The 22,681-nt window shown below is 43.1% G+C and overlaps 1 protein-coding gene across 1 annotated transcript in view; it reads left to right on the top strand.

The window, feature by feature from the left end:
• The window catches only part of dlec1 (DLEC1 cilia and flagella associated protein), a 202,899-nt gene that overhangs the window by 138,800 nt on the left and 41,418 nt on the right, over nt 1–22,681 (top strand). Inside the window, exons 29-34 of the mRNA XM_063042432.1 lie at nt 747–898; nt 2,421–2,536; nt 3,216–3,286; nt 9,725–9,942; nt 18,985–19,116; nt 22,520–22,642. Coding sequence (XP_062898502.1) covers nt 747–898; nt 2,421–2,536; nt 3,216–3,286; nt 9,725–9,942; nt 18,985–19,116; nt 22,520–22,642 — 812 coding nt within the window. The remainder of the gene's footprint in view (nt 1–746; nt 899–2,420; nt 2,537–3,215; nt 3,287–9,724; nt 9,943–18,984; nt 19,117–22,519; nt 22,643–22,681) is intronic.

Here is a 22,681-nt window from a genome sequence, read left to right as displayed (position 1 = left end):
CTTTCTCTGGAAAGGAGGTCAGTCCCAATGTGACACAACCTTCTCTGGAAAGGAGATCATTCCCAATGTGCTTCAACTTTCGCTGGAAAGGAGATCATTCCCAGTGAAATACAGCCTTCTTCAGGAAGGAGATCAGTCTCAGTGTGACGCAGTGACACAGGAATACCCCGAGCACATAACTTTTTCCTCTGCAGTAAGTGCCTGGTATCTTTTCCCAGGGTAGAAATGTTCGATGTGGGAGGACATACAGTACATGGGAAGGAGAAAATTTAAATGGGTTATGGAGTTAATTTTTCACACTGTGAGTTGTAGGTGCCTGGAATGAGGTGCCAGGGGTGGCAGTGAAAGCAAATACAATCATAGATTTTAGCAGACTTTGGATAGACACCTGAATACATACGGAATTGAGGGATATGGATCATGTGCAGGCTGAAGTGATTATGTTAATTTGGCACTGTGCTCAGCACAGATAAAATTCTTGTGCTGTACCATTTATGTTCTTTGTACATCAATGTAAGATACTGTGGCACCTTTCAGATGAGACAAAACACTATTCTTTTAAAAAGAGCTAAGGAATCTGTTGTAATAACAAACCAATTCTGATGCTGATTCTCAAGAGGGATGAATACATCGCCCCCATTTAGCAATGGAATTATACACATGCATTCTGAAGTGAATCATTGCTTTGGACACAATTGCAATGTGATATCTGCACTGTGCTTAACATTTCCTCCTCCTGCTGACAGAATTTGCAGGTGCACTCCTGTGCCACAGGAAAGGTGCAGCATTCGTCCTGCAGCCCTCTACAGGAATCCTGGAACCGTATCAGCAGCAGGTCATCGAAATCACCGCCTATGCCAACATGTGGGGAGATTACCAGGACCAGCTCATTTGTAGAGTTAGTATTTCACCTCTTTATTATCAGTTTCTTATTGACATCTGTACCGAAGCTTTTGTTTGATGTAAAAACTTTTGCTTGCATGCCATGCAGGCAGATCATGCCATAAATAAGTACATCAAGGTAGTACAAAGAAAGGCAGAATGGAGAATTGCATTGCAGCTAAGAGAAAGTGCAGTGCCGGTTTAAAAAAGTGCAAAGGCCATAACAATGTAGATTGGGAGATCAAGAGCTCTCCTTTTGAATATAAGACATCTGTTTAATAGTCTGAAACACAGTAGTCAGCCCAACTTGCCCAAGCCAGTATAAGTACTTCAAAAAAGCTCATCTCATCCACTTCTTGTGTCTCCCACCTATGTTTCTATTTAACTGTGAGGGTAATCATGGCTATACTTAAAAATGAGCCCTTATTTTCTAGCTGTGATTAACACGTGTGGGAGTCCGGGGTCAGAGTGCAGAGCCTCAGAAGAGAGGGACAGAGATGAGGAGGAATTTCTTTAGCCAGAGGGTGGTGAATCTGTGGAGGCCAAGACATTGGGTATATTTAAAGCAGAGGTTGATAGGTTCTTGATTAGTAAGGGTGTTCGGGATTACAGGGAGAAGGCAGGTGAATGAAGTTGAGAGGGATAATAAATCAGCTGTGATGGAATTGCAGAGCAGACTTGATGGGCTGAATGGCCTAATTCTGCTCCTTTGTCTTATGGTCTTATGATTAGGAGCAAAGCATCTGGACTGCCCTCCTCCAGCATTCAAACCCTAAACTGTCCTGTTCAGTATGGGCAGCTCCAGAGCTGTAGGCGTGAAGTGATCCACTTTCAGTGTATGATTATGAGTGATTTCAGTTCTGGATAGATACATCTATCCACACCTGAAACAGAGGCACCACAACATTTAGGGTCAGCACGGTCGCATGGTACTGTGGTAGTGTGGCAGTTAGCGCAACAATTTACAGTGCCAGCAATAGGGGTCCTGTCCTGCTGATCTGTCTGTGACGACTTTGTACGTTCTCCCCATGACCACCTATGTTTCCTCTGGGTGTGCCAGTTTCCTCCCACATTCCAAAGACATATGTGTTAGGGTTGGTAAGTTATGATATGTTAGCACCGGAAGCATGGCGACACTTGTAGGCTGTCCTTAGCATATCTTCGGAATTTGCTGGTCGTTGATGCAAACAACGCAATTGACCGTATGGTTCACTCGCAACACGCTGGAGGAACTCAGCAGGTCGGGCAGCATCCGTGGAAAAGATTGGTCGACGTTTCGGGTCGGAACCCTTTGTCAGGACCTGCTGCCCGACCTGCTGAGTTCCTCCAGCGTGTTGTGAGTGTTGCTTTGACCCCAGCATCTGCAGAGTATTTTGAGTTGACTGTATGGTTCAATGTTTCGATGTACATGTGACAAATAAAGCTAATATTTAAATCTACAGACCATGTTGTAATCCTATAGACTGCAGAAATGTTCTGTAAGCTTGCTCAATATTCTGTTTTTTGTGTCTGTTACAAGTGTAACTTTGTTCCCTTAGGTTGCAGAGCTCGACCCTACAAAGATTCCCATACAGTTGTCTGTCAACGGCGTTCCAATCTACTTCAAGGTTTTAGGCCCACAGAAGGATAACCAGAAGCAAGGACCCATGGTCAGGTACGAGGATCCTATACCCCATGATTGTTGTTTGATTTCTTACCCATTTCTGGCTTATTTAGAGCGAAAATGTCAGAGAGGCACATAATAGTATTTCACTAATGATGGGGATAAAGACATAGACTCTGGACTGCAGATGCAGGGACACCTCCCTCCAACATGTACGTTGGCATTGATTACCTAAAACTGGAGGACCTCGGTGGGTCAGGCAGCATCTGTGGTAGGAGATGGACAGTTGATATTTTGGGTACTCTGGAGTGAAGAACAGAAGTGAGCTAGCCAGTGTACAGAGATGAGTGGCCGGGGTGGAACAGGAGCTGTTGATAGCTGGATCCAGGTCAGGGGTTGAGAGGGAGGAGATAGGCAGATGTCAGAGGGGCGATTGGGATTGATGTCAGAAGCTGGGTGGTGTGAGGTGGAATGGCTGCAGATGGTGAGCTGAAAGGAAATGTGGGCACCAGGGTTCCGGCGAGTGTAGAAATTGGGGTTTCAGTGAGGGAGTGGGGAGTGTAGGAACCAGGACCCAGTGTGGGAAAGCACACATGTCACCTTGTCAGTCAGATGCTGAATTGTCAGGTTTTCAGCATGGTCGGAGAACAGACAATCAGAGCTTTTCTTTAACTCATTGACAATACGACCCAGGAACAGGAAGACCTTAATGTATCACTTGGCTTTGCAGGTTTGGAACCCACATTTCTGGAGGTGACACTGTGTCCCGTTCCCTGCGGCTTATCAACACAGGTCCCTGTGGTACGTCTCATAACTGATCATTACGTTTGTCCTCCCGGTCATTCAAATGGGTTGGAGGAGAGTCTCTGTGTGTGGAAATGGGTGTTTGGGTGGGGGGCGGGGGGAGGTAGGAAAGGATCGTGTCGCTGTCGTTGTCTTGTTTTGCTGTTGTTGTTTGTGTTGTTCTACTGAACATTTTCGGCTTGCTATGTTGGCGCTGGAATGAATTTGGAGGCTTCCTTCAATACATCCCCGGGTGTGTCGGTTGTTATTGCAAATGACACATTTCTCTGAATGTTTTGATATACACGTTGTAAATAAATCGGAAACTGAATCTGAAATAAGACCATGAAACATGACTTAGTGAATGACCTTCCCCACCCTCCCTCGCTCCACCCACAGAGACTGACCTAAATATTACAGCTCAATTTCAAATGCTTTTGCTCTTCTACAAGTTATCCTGTATTCACAGAGCCGTAGAGCTACCGAGTTATGCAACAGGGAAACAGGCCCTTTGGCCCTAGTCATCCATGCTAATTAAATCGTTTGTAGTCACATTTGCCCCCATTTGGCTCATATCCTTCTAACCCAAGGGTTCCCAACCCTTTTCAAGCCATGAACTTCTTCCGTTAACTGAGGGATCATGGACTCCAGGTTGGGAATCCCTGTTCTGAACCTTTTCCTGTCCACATATCTGTGTAAGTGATTTTTAAATGTTGTAATTGCACTCACCTCCACCAGTCCTATGCACCCACCCACTACCCTCTATGTGGAAAATTTGTCCCTTGGATCCCCTTTAAATCTGTCCCCTTTAATGCTAAATCTGTTTTAGACTCTCCTACCCTTGGAAAAAGTCTGTGACAATCCATCTTGTCTATGCTCCTCATCATTTTAGATGCCTCCATTTTGGAATTGGTATTGATTTATTGTTGTCACATGTACTAAGGTACAGTGAAAAGCTTGTCTTGAACACTGTTCATACAGATCATATGCAATGCAATCAGGTAGTGGTGGCTGTCAGTCACATCTGACAGTGACAGGAAACCTGAGCACGAGAGTTTTTAAAGTGGAAAAACCATTGCACTGTGGCAGTTTGACTCTCTTGATCTCGCAGGTCCAGGTCCAGTGGTATGAGTAGTTGTCACAACTGGGATCTTCCTTGGTTCCAGTAGATGACCATGACCTCTTCTGTGTTTTGTCAGGTTCTTCGCTCTTCAAAGAGTGTTGCAGAACTACCTTGCTAGCTGTTGGATCTCACTGTACATCTCATCTGCCCTGTCTGCTGGAGCTGATTTTGCATGCTGGGACAAGCATGTCCCAATCTCACCAGGGTATGAGGCCAGCCAGCTTTCCTCACCTGGTTTAGCCCATCTGTCAAATCAGTGTACAGGTGTGTGGCTGCTGTCACATGCAGACAGGTACTAGGAGCCACAGGTGAGAGCTGAGTGGTTGGTGTGGAGCAAAGGTAAATGAGCTGCCCCATAAGGGACACGACAAGCCCCTTCACCAGAGGTGCTGCTCCTTCCTGAACACCCACCCCTTTCAAGTAGTACAAGGGAAAATAATAACAGAATGCTCAGTAAAGTGTTAACAGCTGCAGAGAAAGTTCAGTGCTGGTATAACAGTAAGCTGCAAGGTCACATGGAGGTACATTTTGAGATCAAGAGTCTGTCTTACTGGACTAGGAAACCTTTCAATAGTCTTAGAGCTGTGGAGTAGAAGCTGGACTTAAGCCTGGTGGTTCATGCTTTCAGGCTTTTGTAACTTCAGCTTGATGGGAAGGGAGGGAGAAGAGAGAATGTCACCTATCAGGTCACCCGCTGAGCCTCCAATGCTCCAGGGAAAATAATCCTATCCTATTCAGCCTCTATAGGTAGATAGATACTTAATTGATCCCAAAGGAAATTACAGTGACACAGCAGCATTACAAGTGCACAGATATACAAATATTAGAAGAGAACTCAGAAATAATATAAAATAAGTTACCTCAAAGAGTCTAACAGGAGGGGGGTCATCACTTCCTCAACTATAGGTTGACTCATTATAGAGCTGAATGGTCAAGGGTAAGAATTTCCTCATATATCTATCTATATACTTACCTTGGACTGCAGGTGAGATCTTCATTGGACCCTTTACAGTTTGCCTACCAACCTCATGTGGGAGCAGATGATGCTGGTGGCATTGTGAGAATCACATTTTTTGATATCTCTAGTGTCTTAGTAAAATCCAACCACTTCTTCTGAGCAAGGAACTGTAAAGGATGGGCGTAGACAAATCAACTATCTCCTGGATTACCGACTACCTGACAAGTAGACCCCAGTTTGTACAGCTGGGTAGTTCTCTGTCTGAGAGAGTGGTGAGTGGCACTGGGCGCCACAAGGGACTGTCCTGTCTCTGTTTGTGTTCATACTGTACACCTCAGACTTTCAGTACAAATCTGAGTCTTGTCACTTGCAGTTCTCTGACTCTGCGGTGGTTGGGTGTATCCGAAATGGGCAGGAATTGGAGTACAAAGGATTGGTGGACAAATTGGTGCAGTGGTGCGGGAAGAATCACCTGCTCCTGAATATGGCCAAAACCAGGGAGATAGTGATTGATTTTCGGAGGAAGAGGACTGTGACGAGCCCTATATACATTCTGGGAGAAGACATTGTGGTAATGGAGCAGTACAAATACTTGGGTGTTCACTTTGGCAACAGACTTGACTGGAAAACCAACACCATGGCTGTTTACAAGAAGGGGATGAGCAGACTCTGTCTTCTAAGGAAGCTGAGATCCTTCAATGTGTGCAGCAGGATGCTGGAGATCTTTCACCAGTTTGTTGTAGCAAGTGCAGTCTTCTTTGCGGCTTTATGTTGGGGGAGCAGCATCGATGCTGGTGATGCAAAAAGCCTAAAAAACTCATCAAAAGGGCTAGATCCATCCTTGGCTACCACCCGGTCTCTTTTGAGCTAGTGGTGGAGAGGTCACTAAACAAACTGTTATCCATTATAGACAAACAGGCACATCCTCTCCATGACCTACTGAATAAGCATTTAGCACCCTTTCAAACAGGCTCATTCAGCTCCATTATCACAAGAATTGTTACAGAAAATTTCCTACCAAATGCAATAAGCATGTACAACAGTTCATCTCTGTGTGATAGGAGAATACACATCATAGTACAGTAATCTCTGTTTTATTATTTCGTACATTATTATTGCACAGTATTGCACATTGGTAAATTATTGTGTATATTATTCTGTACTTTATTGTTAGTTAATATTATTATATTTATTATTGCTAAGTGTATTTTTAAATATTGCTGCTGTAACAAAATTATTTCCCACTTGGAATCAATAAAGTACTTATTATTATATATCTTAAATAGTTAAATTAAATAAGCAGTGCAAAAAATAGAAATAAAAAAGCAGTGAGGTAGTGTTCATGGGTTCAATGTCCATTCAGAAATCAGATGGCGAAGGGGTAGAAACTGTTCCTGAATCACTGAGTATACCTTTAGGTTTCTTTACCTCCTTCCTGATGGTAGTCTATGAGAACATGGCATGACCTGGATGATGGGGTTCATTAATGATGGATGCTGCCTTTCTGAGCCACTGCTCCTTGAAGATGTCCTGGATACTACTATAGTGCCCACAATGGAGCTGACTAGGTTCCATAGAACATTACATCACAGTACAGACCCTTCAGCCTGTGATGTTGAGCTGACCATTTACCTACACTAAGATCAATCTAATCCTTCCCTCCTGCGTAGCCTTCCATTTTTCTATAAACAATATGCTATTTAAGAGTTTCTTAAATGCCCCAAATGCATCTGCCTCTACCATCAGTACATTCTGGTGAATTCCACACACCCATGCAAAAACCTACATCTGATATCCCCCCATACTTTCCTACAATCACCTTAAAATCGTGCTGTCTCATATTAGCCATTTTTGCCCTGGGATAAAGGAGCTGGCTATCCACTTGATCAATGCCTACTATCATCTTGTACACCTCCAACAAGTCACCTCCCTCCTCCTTTGCTCCGAAGAGAAAAGCCCTAGCTTGCTAAACCTTTCCTCATATTCCCTGTGACCACGTGGGTGTCTTTGAGTGCTCCAGTTTCTATAAGACCATGAGATCTAGGAGCAGAAGTAGGCCATTTGGCCCATCGAGTCTGCTTCACCATTCAATCATGGGCTGATCCACTTCATCCAGTCATCCCCACTCCCCTGCTTTCACCCCATACCCTTTGTTGCTCTGGCAAGTCAAGACCTATCTATCTCTGCCTTAAATGCTTCCACAGCCATTCATGGCAACAAATTCCACAGATTTACCACCCTCTGACTGAAGTAATTTCTCCGCACTTCTGTTCTAAATGTACATCCTTCAATCCTGAAATCGTGCCCTCTTGTTCTAGACTCCCTTACTATGGGAAATAACTTTGCCATATCTAATCTGTTCAGGCCTTTGAACATTTAGAATGTTTCTATGAGATCCCCCCTCATTCTCCTGAACTCCAGGGAATACAGCCCAAGAGCTGCCAGACGTTCCTCATATGGTAACCCTTTCATTCCTAGAATCATTATCATGAATCTTCTCTGAACCCTCTCCAATGTCAGTATATCCGTTCTAAAATAAGGAGCCCAAAACCGCACACAATACTCCAAGTGTGGTCTCATGAGTGCCTTATAGAGCCTCAACATCACATCCCTGCTCGTATATTCTATACCTCTAGAAATGAATACCAGCATTGCATTCGCCTTCTTTACAACCGACTCAACTTGCAGGTTAACCTTTAGGGTATCCTGCACAAGGACTCCCAAGTCCCTTTAAATCTCTGCATTTTGAAATCTCACCCCATCTAAATAATAGTCTGCCCATTTATTTCTTCCACCAAAGTGTATGACCATACACTTTCCAACTTTATATTTCATTTGCCACTTCTTTGCCCATTCTCCTAAACTATCTAAGTCTCTCTGCAGGCTCTCTGTTTCCTCAACACTACCCACTATCTTTGTATCATCGGCAAATTTAGCCACAAATCCATTAATCCTATGGTCCAAATCATTGACATACATCATAAAAAGCAGCGGTCCCAACACCGACCCCTGTGGAACTCCACTGGTAACCAGCAGCCAGCCAGAATAGGATCCCTTTATTCCCATTCTCTGTTTTCTGCCGATCAGCGAATGCGCCACCTATGCTAGTAACTTCACTGTAATTCCATGGGCTCTTATTTTGCTAAGCAGCCTCATGTGCGGTACCTTGTCAAAGGCCATCTGAAAATCCAAGTACACCACATCTACTGCATTCCTCAAAAAATTGCAGTAGGTTAGTCAGGCAGGATTTTCCTTTCAGGAAACCATGCTGGCTTTGGCCTATCTTGTCATGCTTGTCCAGGTATTCTGTAATCTCATCCCTAAATGTTTCCTCCCACATTCCAAAGCTGTATGGGTTAGTAGGATAATTGGCCACATGGTTGTAAGTGGATGGTGTGAGCACATTGGGTTGGAAGAGCCTGTTACTGTGCTGTATGTCTAAAAAAAATAAAAATAAATAAATACTTATAAGTAAGACATGCTCTCTAATCCAGGCATCATCTACCTCTACCCTCTCTAAAACTTCTCCTCTACCCTCTCTAACACTTCCACATGGTTCTTATAAAGAGGCAACCAGAACTGAACAGAATATTCCAAGAATTTATATATTAATAGAAGATGCCCAGACTGGTGAATACAGTACAGAAACAGGCCTATTGGTCCACTGACTGTATTAACCATCAAGCACCCATTTACACTAATCCTACTTTAAAACATTTTATTCTTCCGATATTTTCTACAACCCCTCCAGATTCTACCACCTACCTACACAGGGGGAAATGTACAGCAAACAATTAACCTACTAGCCCACACATTCTTGGTGCTTAGGCATCTGATGACATCTACTTTAAAGTTCAAAAAAATTTATTATCAAAGTACATATATGTCACCATGTACTATCTTGAGAGTAATTTCACACGGGAATTCACAGTAAATACAAAGAGACACAATAGAATCATTGAAAAACTGCACACAAAGATAGATAAATAACTAATGTGCAAAAGACGACAAACTATGCCAATACAAAAAGGAAAAAAACTAAATAATGAATGAATGAATGAATGAATAAATAAATAAATAAGCAAGCAAGCAGTAATTATCAAGAACATGAGACAAAGAGTACTTGAAGGTGAGTCCATAGGTTGTGGAATCAGTTCGGAGTTGGGGTGAGTAGAATTATCCCATCCGCTTCAAGAACCTGATAATTGAGGGGTAATAACTGTTCCTGAACCTAGTGGTGTGGGTCCTGAGGCTCCTGTACCTCCTGACCGATGGCAAAATCAATCCTTTATTCACTAAGAAGTAACTTGCGCACTGTTTCAAGAAATTGATTAACTTAATATCATTTTAATTAAAAAAGAATTTAAAATCCTAGACATCAGACTAGACTGGGAGACGTACAACGTAGAGTTGATGGACTTGCAGCTGGTGGACTTGTTGATAACGTACGGACAGGAATTCCCACTGAAGGATGAGAGTGGAAATGAGATCATCAGCACCAGTGCCCCATCCCGCGAGAGTGCTCCCTCCTGGAACTGGGATTCGATACCCAACAGCGCAGAAAGCAGCGCTTTGGGCCTCCAGACAGAACGTGTAAGATTCACAGTGTGAATTGGGGTTAATCACTATGTGGAAAGTGCAGCAAAGCAAGTGTTAAAATGGTGTGCTAACAGAACAAAGCACAGACATTTTGTACAGCCTCTCTATGTGTGAAAGCTCACAAAGGCAACAGTCAAGGTGACAAGCTGACAGACACAATGCAATCATCTCCCAGTGGCCACACATTTTAATTCCACATGTTTTCTTTCTCCCTGGGCCTCCTGTCCCATGATCCTCTCGTATCCCTTTTGCCTATCACCTGTCCAGCTCTTGGCTCCATCCCTCCCCGTCCTGTCTTCTCCTATCATTTTGGATCTCCCCCTCCCCCTCCCACTTTCAAATCTCTTACTAGCTCTTCCTTCAGTTAGTCCTGACGAAGGGTCTCGGCCTGAAACATCGACTGTACCTCTTCCTAGAGATGCTGCCTGGCCTGCTGCGTTCACCAGCAACTTTTATGTGTGTCACCCAGATTGAATGTGGCCCTTGAAAGCCTAACTCTTGTTCAGTGTTTCTCTTCAAGCCTGGGGACTGAGGTCAACAAGCATGGCAAATCAAGATAAAAATGCAAGCAAAGGATTCTAAGGCAACACTTACTATTGGACTGTTAGTTTATTAATTCTGAAGTTTTATTGGTCTTTAACACATAGATGTAATTAGTTAATAACACCTGAGGTATGTATTATGATTGGTAATTAAATATGCAAATAATGAGATTCAGAAATACACAAAATATCTATTGGATCAGTATTTGTATACAATTAGCATGAAAATGTCATTTCGTGACAAAATTTAGAACAGTATGAGTGACAGGGGCCATGCTGTACTTGTGCCCGGGTAAAATGAAGTATGATAGAGGAATGAGTGTGACGTTGTCAGAATCCAACTAATCAGTCATGACAACAGGATCAGTGAGTGGAGAATTGGTTTAGTAGGGATTGGAGCCACATGACTTAATGTTTGTATATTAATATATTGATAAATTGGTTTACTATTGTCACATGTACTGAGATACACTGAAAAACTTAGTTTTACATGCCAGCCATACAGATCATTTCATCACATCAGTTCATTGAGGTAGCACAGGGGAAAATGATAACAGAGTGGAAAATAAAGTGTTATAACACAGAGTAAAAGCAGGACAGGTAAACAATAGGGTGCAGGCCAATAACAAGGAAAACTGTGAGGTTAAGAGTCCACCTTATTAGACAAGGCGACCACTCAATATTCTTGTAATAGCAGGATAGAAGATGCTTTGTACCCAAAGATCGGGGAAAAATGCAGACAGCAAAGAGTTAAACTGTAACACGGAGGCAAAATTCAAAAGAGTGAAGAACGCAGGACTGAAGGTGCTGTATTTAAATGCGCGTAGCATTTGGAATAAGATGGACGAACTCGTGGCGCAGTTAGAGATGGGTCGATATGACGACGTGGGCATCACTGAGTCGTGGCTGAAAGAAGGCCATAGTTGGGAGTTCAACATCAAAGGATATATTTTGTGTCGAAAGGACGGGCAGGAAGGCATAGGCGATGGTGTGGCTGTGTTGGTATGAGATGGAATTACATCTTTAGAACAAGGTGACATAGGGTCAGAGAATTTTGTATCTTTGTGAATGTGGTTTTAAGAAACTGCAAGGATAAAAAACCATTATGGGAATCATATATAGACCTCCAAATAGTGGCCAAGATGTGGAGCTGAGGTTGCAAAGGGAGCTGGAAAAGGCATCTAATAAGGATAATGTCGCATTTGTAATGGGGAACTTCAATATGCAAGGGGATTGGGAAAATCAGGTTGGTATCAGATCGCAAGAGAGAGAATTCTTTGAATGCCTACGAGATGGCTTTTTAGAGCGGCCTGTGCTTGAGCCTACTTGGGGAAAGGCTATCTTAGATCGTGTGTTGTTAGGGAGCTTAATGTAAAGGAACCCTCAGTGATCATCATATTGATTTCATACTGCAATTTGAGAGGGAGAAACATAAGTCACATGTATCAGTATCACAATGGAATAAAGGGAATTACAGAGGCATGAGAAAGGAGCTTGCCCAGGTGGATTGGGGCTGGATACTGGTGGGGTTGATGGCAGAACAGAGAAGGGTGAAGTTTCTGGGAATAGTTAACAAGGTGCAGAATAGATATGTCCCTCAGAAGAAGTTGTTCTCAAATGGCAGGGGTAGGCAACTGTGGCCGACAAGGGAAGTTAACGACTGCATAAAAGCCATGGAAAGGGCATATAATATAGCAGAAGTGAGTGAGAAGTTGCATGATTGGGAAGCTTCTAAAATCCAGCAAAAGGTAACTAAAAAAGCTATAAGATGGGAAAAGATCAAATATGAGGGCAAACAAGCCAATAATATAAAGCAGGATACTAAAATTTTTTTCAGTTATATAAAGAGAAAAGGGAGGTGAGGGTTGATATTGGATCATTGGAAAATGATGTTGGTGAGGTAGTAATGAAGGACAAAGAAATGGTATATAAACTCAATGGGTACTTTGCATCAGTCTTCACCTAGCATTGTGCCAGAGGTCTGTGAGTGTCAGGGAGCAGGAGTGAGTACCATTGCTATCACAAAGGAAAAAGTGCGAGGCAAACTCAAAAGTCTTAAGGGAATAAGTTACCTGGACCAAATGAACTACATCCCAGAGTCCTGAGAGAGGTTGCTGAAGAGATAATTGATGTCTTGGTCATGCTCTTTCAAGCATCACTTGATTCCGGCATGGTCCCAGAGGACTGGAAGATTGCAAATATCACTCCACTCTTTAAGAAAGGAGGAAGGCAAAAGAAAGGAAATTACAGGCCAGTTAGTCTAACCTCAGTGGTTGGGAAAGTGTTGGAGTCTATTATTAAGGATGAGGTTTGGGGGTACTTGGAGACTAATGATAAAATAAGTCAAAGTCAGCATGGTTTCTGTAAAGGGAAATATTGCCTGACAATTCTGTTAGAGTTCTTCAAGGAAGTAACAAGCAGGGTGGACAAAAGAGAGGCAGTGGATATCATTTACTTGGATTTTCAGAAGACACTTGATAAGATGCCACATGTGAATGCTCAACAAGATAAAATCCTAGGGCATTACAGGAAAGTTACTTGTATGTATAGAGGAATGGCTGACAGACAGGAGGGAGCGAGTGAGAATAAAGGGGACTTTTCTGGTTGGCTGCCAGTGACTAGTGGTGTTCCTCAGGAGTCAGTATTGGGACCACTGCTTTTCACATTGTTTGTTAATGATTTGGATAATGGAATTGATGACTCTATGAAAAAGTTTGTGGATGATACGAAGGTAGGTGGAGGGGTAGGTAGTGCTGAGGAAGCAATGCGATTGCAGCAGGACTTAGACAAGTTGGAGGAATGGGCAAAAAAGCGGCAGATGGAAAACAGTGTTGGGAAATGTATGATAATGAACTTTGGTAAAAGGAACAATAGTGCAGACGATTATCTAAATGGGGAAAGAGATCAAACATCAGAGGAGCAGAGGGACTTAAGAGTTCTCGTGTGAGACTCTTAGAAGTTAACTTACTCTTAGAAGTTGAGTCTGTGGTAAAGAAGGCAAGTGCAATGTAGGCAATTGTTTCAAGGGGAATAGAATATAAAAACAAGGAGATAATGCTGAGCCTTTATAAGACACTAGTCGGGCTACACTTGGAGTATTGCCAACAGTTTTGAGCCCCATATTTCAGAAAGAAAGTGTTGTCATTGGAGAGAGTCCAGAGGAGGTTCCTGCAGAATGAAGAGGTTAACATCTGAGGAGCATTTGGCAGCTTTGCGCCTGAATTCACTGGAATTTAGAAGAATGTGGGGGGATCTCATTGAAACCTACCAAATGTTGAAAGGACTAGATGGGGTGAAGGTGGAGAGTGTGTTTCCTCTGGAGGGGGTATCCAGAACTAGCCAGCACAGCCTCAAGTCAGGGGGGGGGAGGGCGACCTTTTAGAACAGAGGTAAGAGGAATTTTTTAGCCAGAGGGTAGTAAATCTGTGGAATGCTCTGCCACATACTGTGGTGGAGGCCAAGTCCATGTGTATACTTAAGGCAGAAGTTGATAGTTTCCTGATCAGTCAGGGCATTTAGGGATATGGTGAGAAGGCAGGTGTATGGGGTTGAGTGGGATCGTGGATCAGCCATGACTGAATGGTAGAGTGGACTCGATGGGCAGAATGGCCTTATTCTGCTCCTATGTCGTATGGTCTTATGCCTTATGAGCCTGGTGCATTTTTAACCATAAGACCATAAGGCTCAGGAACAGAGATAGGCCATTCGGCCCATCGAGTCTGTTTGCCATCCAGTCATGACTGATGTATTATCCCTCTCAACAGCATTCTCCTGCCTTCTCCCCGTAACCTTTGACATCCTTACTAATCAAGAACCTATCTCCTCCGTGTTAAATATACCTTATGACTTGGCCTCTACAGCTGTCTGTGGCAATGTATTCACAGATTTACCACCTCAGGCTAAAGAAATTCCTTCTCATCTTTTTGCTAAAGGAGGCTCTGCACTCTGGCCCTAGACTCCCCTGCTATAGCAAATACCCTCTTCACGTCCACTCTATCTAGGCCTTTCAATATTCAATAGGTTTCAATGGGATCCCCCCGCATTCTTCTAAATTCCAGTGAGTACAGGCCCAGAGCCATCAAACACTCCTCTTTTATTCCTGGGGTCATTCTCGGGAACCTTCTCTGAACCTTCTCCAATGCCAGCACATTCTTGCTTAGATAAGAGCCCAAACTGTTCACAATACTCCAAGTGCAGTCTGTTCAATGCCTTATAAAGCCTCAGCATTACATCCTTGCTTTTATATTCTAGTCCTCTTGAAATGAATGAAAACATTGCATTTGCCTTCCTTACCATTGACTCAACCTGTAAGTTAACCTTTAAAGAATCCTGTACGAAGGTGAAGGATTTTCCAGTTCTGATGAAGGGTCTCGACCCAAAACTTCAACTGTTTATTCCTTTCCATAGGTGCAGCCTGACCTGCTGGGTTTGTCCAGCATTTTGTGTGTGTCTGCCCTATCTGCACCGCTCATAATTTTACATACCTCTATAAGTTCTCCCCTCATTTCCCTGCACTCTGGTAAATAAAGTCCTATTCCCTGTAACTCAGATCATCAAAACCTGGCAACAACCGTGTCAGTGCTGGAGCCTGAAGCAGGATCAGACATGCTGGAAGAACTCAACCAGTCAGGCATCATCTGTAGTTAGAAAATACTGTCAACATTTGGAGTCAGTGCCCCTTGCTCATATTCAAGATTGGTTAATGTAATTTCCAGTACATAATTAAAAGGAGGCATGCCCACAACTTACTAGTCGTAGCCTGTACGTCTTTGGAATGTGTGTGTGTGTGGGGGGGGTTGCCCACATGGTCACAGGAAGAATGGGCAGACAGTGACAGGAACTGAATCCTGATTAGTGATTACCGGAGGTGCAAAGCATCGCACTAACCACCACACTACCCTGTCGCCATGCAGCAGCAGCTCGAATTAATGGAGCTTCTTTATACTTAAGTTCAATAAAAGTTGATGCCCAATCATGTTAAGATATTGCATGAAGAAAGTTTGCTTGGAGGAGTTGTATGGTTAAAGGAGGGGAATGTGAGAAGTAATGACAGTGGAGAAGAGTTATAGGGAGTGAATTCTGGAGATCAGAGCACAAAGATTTGCAGGACTGATAGAAATCGGGGATAATTATGTATTTCTGAAATGAGATACAAATATCTTGTGGGCTGGAGCAGTTTACAGGGGTGTGAGAGAATTTGAAAACAAGGATAAAAATTTAAATTCTGGTTGACAGCCAGTTGGTATCTTCCAGTAATGGTCTAGTGAACATAGCAAGACTGTGGATGTGAAGTTCAAGGCAGAGTTTACACAGTAACTGAATGGGTTTCAAATGTAACAGGTCTGGATGGAATAGAGTCATAGAGGCCCTTCAGTCCAACAGGTCTGTGCTGGTCAAGCTTCCCCATCAAGCCGAGTCTCATTTACCTGTGCTTTGCCCGTGTCCTTCTAAATGAGGGGGTCCCAACTTGGCATCCACAGACCCCTTGCTAAATGGTATTGGTCCTTGACTCAAAAAAGATTGGGAACCCCTGTTCTACCTTTCCTATCCAAATGCCTTTTAAATGTTGTTAATGTATTTGCCTCCACCACTTCCTCTGGCAGCTCGTTCCACATACTGACCACTCTTTGAGTGGAAAAAATTGCCCCTCAGGTTTCTGTTAACTTTCTCCCCTCGCACATTAAACCCTTGCCCTCCAGTTTCTGATTCCCCAATCCTGGGAAAAAGACTGTGTGCATTCACTCTTTCTCTGCCCTTCAGGGTTTTATGCATCTCTCTAAGATCACCCTCCATTCTCCTATGCCCAATTGAATAAAATCCCAGCCTGCTCAACTTCTATCCATAACTTGGAAACTCAGACTCTAGCAGCATCCTTGTAAGTTTCTACACCTTTTCCATATTAATGGCATCTTTAACATGCAGGGTGAGCGAAACTGAACAAAATACAACTTCATCAACATCTTGTACAATCCCAACTTCTATACGCAGTGCCCTGACAGATAAAGGCCAGCATATGCCTAAAGCCCCATTCTGGCTCCCCTCTTATCCTTCTCTTCTCACCTACCTGTCACCTCCCTCTGGTGCCCCCTTCTGCCTCCTTTTCACTGTTCCACTGTTCTCCTATAAGATTCTTTCATCTTCAGCTTTTTATCTTGTTCACCTATCACCGCTACCTTCCCCCAGCCATACACCTTCCCCCACCTGGCTTCAGTTATCACCTTTCAGCTTGTACTCTTCCCCCTCCCCAACCATCTTATTCTGGCTTGTTCTCCCTTCCTTTCCAGTCCTGATGAAGGGTCTCAGCACAAAACGTCGACTGTTTATTCCCCTCCATAGACGCTGTCTGACCTGCTGAGACACTCCAGCATCTTGTGTGGGTCATCTGTCTGCAATGCCACTTTACGTACTTGTACTCCCAGCTCCTTCTGTTCTACAATATTCCCCAGGGCCATAATGTTCCTAAAATGTCACACCTCGCACTTATTTCATTTGGAATACAGGGAATTCAGAGTCTGATGGGATGATACTTAGGAGGTCACGGGTTTAATAAGTTTTGAAAAAAGAAGCAGGGAATGAAAGGGTTAATGTATGAGGAGGGTTTGATGGCTCTGGGTATGTACTCATTGGAGTTTAAAAGAATGAGGGGGGATCTCATTGAAGCCTACTGAATATTGAAAGACCTAGATAGAGTTGATGAGGATGTTTCCTATCATGGTGGAGTCTGGGACCAGAGGGCACAACTTCAACATACAAGGATGTCCCTTTAGAAGAGAGATGAAGGGGAATTTCTTTAGCCAGAGGATGGTGAATCTGTGGAATTCATTTCCACGGACATTTATGGAGGCCAAACCCTTGGGTTTATTTAAATCAGAGATAGATTCTTGATTAGTCAGTGCATCAAAAATAACAGGGAGAAAGCAGCAGAATGGGTGTGAAGGGATAATAAATCAGCCATGATTGAATGGCGGAGCAAACTCGATGGGTCAAGGTGCCTAATTCTGCTCCTATGTCTTGTGGTCTTATGGAGAACAAAATAATTGTTACTCCAGATCTGATGCAGCACAAAAGCACCTCAATCAGATAAAGAACACAATAATAATTTTTAAAAATACAATAAATATAAAATACATAAGATAGCTTATATACATTGTGTATATATAACTATAAAGTAACTCTAGATACAGGAGTGTGATTGATAAGAAATGATAAATAGTATGTCTGAGGATGTGGAGGGGTGGGTTAGTGGGTGGAGGTGTTGATCAGCCTCACTGCTTGAGGGAAGTAAATGTTTTTGAGTCTGTTGGTCCTGGCGTGGATGGGAGTGGGGCAAACAGTCCATGAGCTGGGAGGGTGGGATCCTTCGTGATGTTACTGGCCCTTTTCCAGCACCTTTCTGTATGTATGTCCATGGTGGTGGTTATGCTGGTGCTGGTGATACATTGGTCTGTTTTGACTCCCCATTGTAGACCCTCCCTATCTGCGGCATTGGAGTTTCCGTACTATGCAGTGATACAGCTTGTTAGGATGTTCCCTACTGCACCTCTGTAGAATGATGTGAGTACGGATGTGTATAGTTCGTCTCTCTGCAGCCTCCACAGAAGGTAGAGGTATTGGTGAGCTTTCCTGATTGTGTAGTATATGTTCTGGGACCATGAGAACATTTCCGTTTTCTTGTGTGGAAAAGGGACAGGGTTAATAAATCAGATTGACAACATTCATCAAAGCTAGGCAAAGTTAGAACAGAAGCTTATTTTAATTTGCAGAAACAGGTAGGGATGGGGAGGATCAATAGAAACCACGAGAGGCTGGAATGCAGATGCTGCTGAGGGAGAGGGGTGAGACTTGTCAACCACAGAGTACTCTTTTGGGGAAAATGTAGGCGGTGATAAATGCAGAAAGATGGGGCTATTACTCGTGAATTTGGACAATGTGTGATACTTATACTCTTTACAAATTTTATTTCATCTCAGTTCTACTAAAATATATCAACCAAAGCAATCCCAAATTCCTCCCGCCAGAATCTTTATGCCCTTTGTTTTCAGTTCCAGCAGCCTTTACCACTGATGAACTACATCTTGGGATCCCTGTCTGAATTTCAAATCCTCCTGTTACGTGCCATACCCTGTTAAGCTTCCTGCTGTTAACTGTATATTTCTTTCTTACATTTGATCTCACGAAGTGTGACACCTCACACTTGCCAGTATTAAACTGCATCTACCATTTCTTGGCCCATTGCTACAACTGACTTACCTCCTGCTGTATCCTTTGATAACCACCTTCACTGTCACCATCTCCACCAATGTTTGCAATGTAATTTAGTTTCAGACTTCTTGGATTTGTCCTAATAATGGACGTCAGATTAGGCTGCATTATCACAGTTGAGTGGAGGAAATTTCACTGAAACATAGCTCATTTCTCTATGCTTGCATTTGAGTCAGGACTGGCACTAATGGTGGTTTTCTTTTTGTTTTAAATACGTCTGCATTAACTTTAGGACATAGAAGAGGAGGAGGAGCCTGTGGATAAAGAAAATACAATGCGAACTGATGATCTCATTTCTGTGGTGCTGCGAGTTCATGAGGGCCTTGCAGCAGATTATCCATATTACGTGACTCCCAGGCAGATGGTGAGTGGCTTCTGGTACCAGGAGCTTGTTAATAAGAGGCAATAGATTCCATTGAGGATGCAGTGCAATCTGAGGAAGCTCAAAGTTCAAAGTAATTTTATTATCCAAGTATATATTATGTATGTCACCATATACTACACTGAGATTCATTTACTTGTGGGCATTCTCAGTAAATACAAAGAAACACAATAGAATCAATGAAAAAATTCACACAAGACAAACAACCAATGTTCAAAGGACAAAAAATTGTGCAAATACAAAAAGTCACAAAAAATAATGATAGATAAGTAAATAAGCAATAAATATCGAGTACATGAGATGAAGAGATCTTGAAAGTGAGACCACTGGTTGTGGGAACAGTTCAGTGATGGGGCAAGTGAAATTGAGCAACATTATCCCTTCTGGTTCAAGAGCTTATGGTTGAAGGGTTGACAGAAAACCATGGAAGAAAGGGGAAGGGGGAGGTGCACCAGAGGCAGGTGATGGGCAGGTAAGGAGATGAGGTGAGAGAGGGAAACAGGAATGAGGGAATGGTGAACAATTACCAAAGTTCGAGAAGTCAATGTTCCTACCATCAGGTTGGAGGTGACCTAGACAGAATATATGTAAGGTGTTGCACCTCCAACCTGAGTGTGGCCTCATTGCAGCAGCAGAGGCCATGTCATAGCCATGGACTGACATGTCAGAATGGGAAGCAGAATTAAAATGGTTGCCATCAGGAGATCCTGCTTTTTCTGGCTGACGGAGCATAGGTGCTTGGCGAAGCAGTCTCCCAATCTACATCGGGTATAACACATACAAAATGTTGGAGGAACTCAGCACATCAGGCAGCAGCTGTGGAGGGGAATGAATAGTTGACATCAGTGTACTGATGAATGAACTCAGCCCAATATCAACTGTTTATTCCTCTCTGTGGATGCTGCCTGACCTGCTAAGCTTCAGCAACATTTTGTATTTGTTAAACTAAACCCCTTCGCCCTATACATGTTCCATATCTCTCCGTTCCCTGTAAGGTCACGTATCTATCCTAAAGCCTCTTAAACATCAGTGCTATATCGGCTTCCACCACTGCTCTTGGCAGGCAGTTCCAAGAAGCTAACACTCTGTGTAAATAAAAGCGTTCATGACGTTTAATATTTCCCCCTCTTGCCTTAAATGCATGTTCTTTAATATTTATACCCTGGGAAAATGATTGTCTGCCCTAATGATTGCCACTCCATTAGGTACACCTGTACATCTGCTCGTTACTACAAATATCTAATCAGTCAATTATGTGGCAGCAACTCAATGCATAAAAGCATGCAGACATGGTCAAGAGGTTCAGTTGTTGTTCAGAATGGGAAAGAAATATTATTGAAGTGACTTTGACCACGGAGTGATGGTTGGCAGATGGGTGGTTTGAGTATTTCGGACGCAGCTGATCGCCAGCATCTTCACCCACAACAGCCTTTCACAATATAAACTTCTATCATGTCTTCCCTCTGACACTCTAGAGAAAACACTCCCTGCTTGTCTGACCTCTCCTTATAGTTCATCGTTCGTTAGCCCATCAATCCCACAAGGGCAGAGGCCACCGACTGCAGCTCGCCAGAGTCCTCAGTCCTGAGCTAATCTGCTGCTGGTCCTGAATGATAGGAGGGTGATCAGCCTGTAGCTTCCATGGGCTAATGGCTCTCACCACATGACTTCATTCATCTTCCAAGTGAAGATCAGTCCTTTCCCGGGTCTTTGGAGCTTCTGTTGCCATTCTGTAGCTCTGGGTTTTTATGGGATGGGGTTCCTCCTCCTTTTGCAGCTGGGCTTGGAGTTGTCCATGGTAGAGTTCTATAGTTCATGCCCATTCTGAAATTATATAGCTATGTTCCAGGCCAGAAGCATTTATTCTCACTGACAAAAGAAATTGGACAGGATTCGGCCAAGGACTTGGGCATAACAGGTTTTAATGCTTGTTGACATACTGATTAGGTTTTTGGAGTAGAAGGAAGCATACCTTTTCTATTCAAGACTGGAGGAAAATACAGAGTCATAGAGTAAGAGAAAACTCCAGCTCAGAAACAGGCCCTTTGGCCCATCTAGTCTATGCCAAACCATTTAAACTGCCTACTCCCAATGACCTGCACCCAGATCATAGCCCTCTATATCCTGTCATTCCATGTACCTATCCAAACTTCTTTTAAACGTTGCCATCGAAATCACATCCACCGCTTGTGCTGGCAGCTTGTTCCACACTCTCACCACCCTCTCAGTGAAAATGTTTTCCCTCATGTTCCCCTTAAACATTTCATCTTTCACCCTTAACCCATGACTCTGGTAGTAGTCTCATCCAACCTCAGTGGAAAAAGCCTGCTGCATTTACCCTAACTATACACCCATAATTATGTATAGCTCTATCAAATCTCCTCTCTAACTTCTATGTTCTAGGGATTAAAATTCTAACCGATTCAATCTTTCCTTATAACTCAGATCATTCAGTACTGGCAACATCCTTGTAAAGATGAATAATTATAATCCATTTAATCTCATATTATTGTGGCAGAATCCCAGTCTTAAATTCCCGGTCAGAATTGCAGCAAGGGTTTAACAGCATGTCCAGGGTGGGGTAAAATAGACATCACATCTGACCCAAAAAATTTGTATACAATATTATGAGGGATATAGATAGGATAAGTGCAAGCAGACTTTCTCCCCTCAAGGTGAGTGAGAGTAGAACTGGAGATTATAGGTTTCGGATGAAACGTGAAATGTTTAAGGAGAACCTGAGGGGAACTTCTCCACTCAGAGGGTGGTGAGGGTGTGGAACAAACTGCCAGTGGAAGTGGTGGATGCAGGTTTGATTCCAACATTTAAGAGAAGTTTGGATGTACATGTATGGGGTGGGGGGGAGTGTGGTATGGAGGGCTGTGGTTCAGGTGTGGATCAATGGGACTAGGCAGGATAACATTTTGGCATGGACTAAAGGGCCTGTTTGCTGTATTTTTTTTTTCACTCTATGTTCAGTCTGTTTCTGTGCTGTAGTGCTCTATGACCCTGAATTTGCTGCATTAGCTGTCCTTCTCCCAGACCAGGTTATGCTAAAATTGAAGTCTACACATCTATTATTAAATATAAACTACTGATCAATTAGAAGTGCAGGGAGGAAAAGAGAGTGGAATTGTTAGTTAATTTATAAAATTTGTAAGAGTTCTTTGGAGGGTAACCAAAAGGCTTGAATGACAAAAGAAATAATTAGTGTACTACATCTATTCATTGGGAAGACAACTGTCAGTTAAATATTTCTCAACTATTCTGGAAAAAATATCGGACATTTACTAGAAGAGGAGAAGCAGAACCATGATCCATGGGTTGACCGATGAATAGAATATGGCCACATCCACTGGTTTTAACTGTTTGCTTTGCTTCCCAGGTGGTCCCTGCTTGTGGCTGTACCACCATCAATGTCTCCTTTACTCCACTTGCTCTGAACGGCAAAGCAAGAAACGTAGAGTGCAAGGGCTTTGCGCTTGGGTACCTTAGTCTGGATGACAAGGTGACGTACCATTTCTGTTGAAACATAGAGCCTAATGTT

Source organism: Mobula hypostoma, chromosome 3 (assembly GCF_963921235.1).
Source record: "Mobula hypostoma chromosome 3, sMobHyp1.1, whole genome shotgun sequence".
Classification (NCBI taxonomy): domain Eukaryota; kingdom Metazoa; phylum Chordata; class Chondrichthyes; order Myliobatiformes; family Myliobatidae; genus Mobula; species Mobula hypostoma.
The sequence above is the reverse complement of the archived record's forward strand: the minus strand, read 5'-3'. Positions and strand labels throughout refer to the sequence as shown.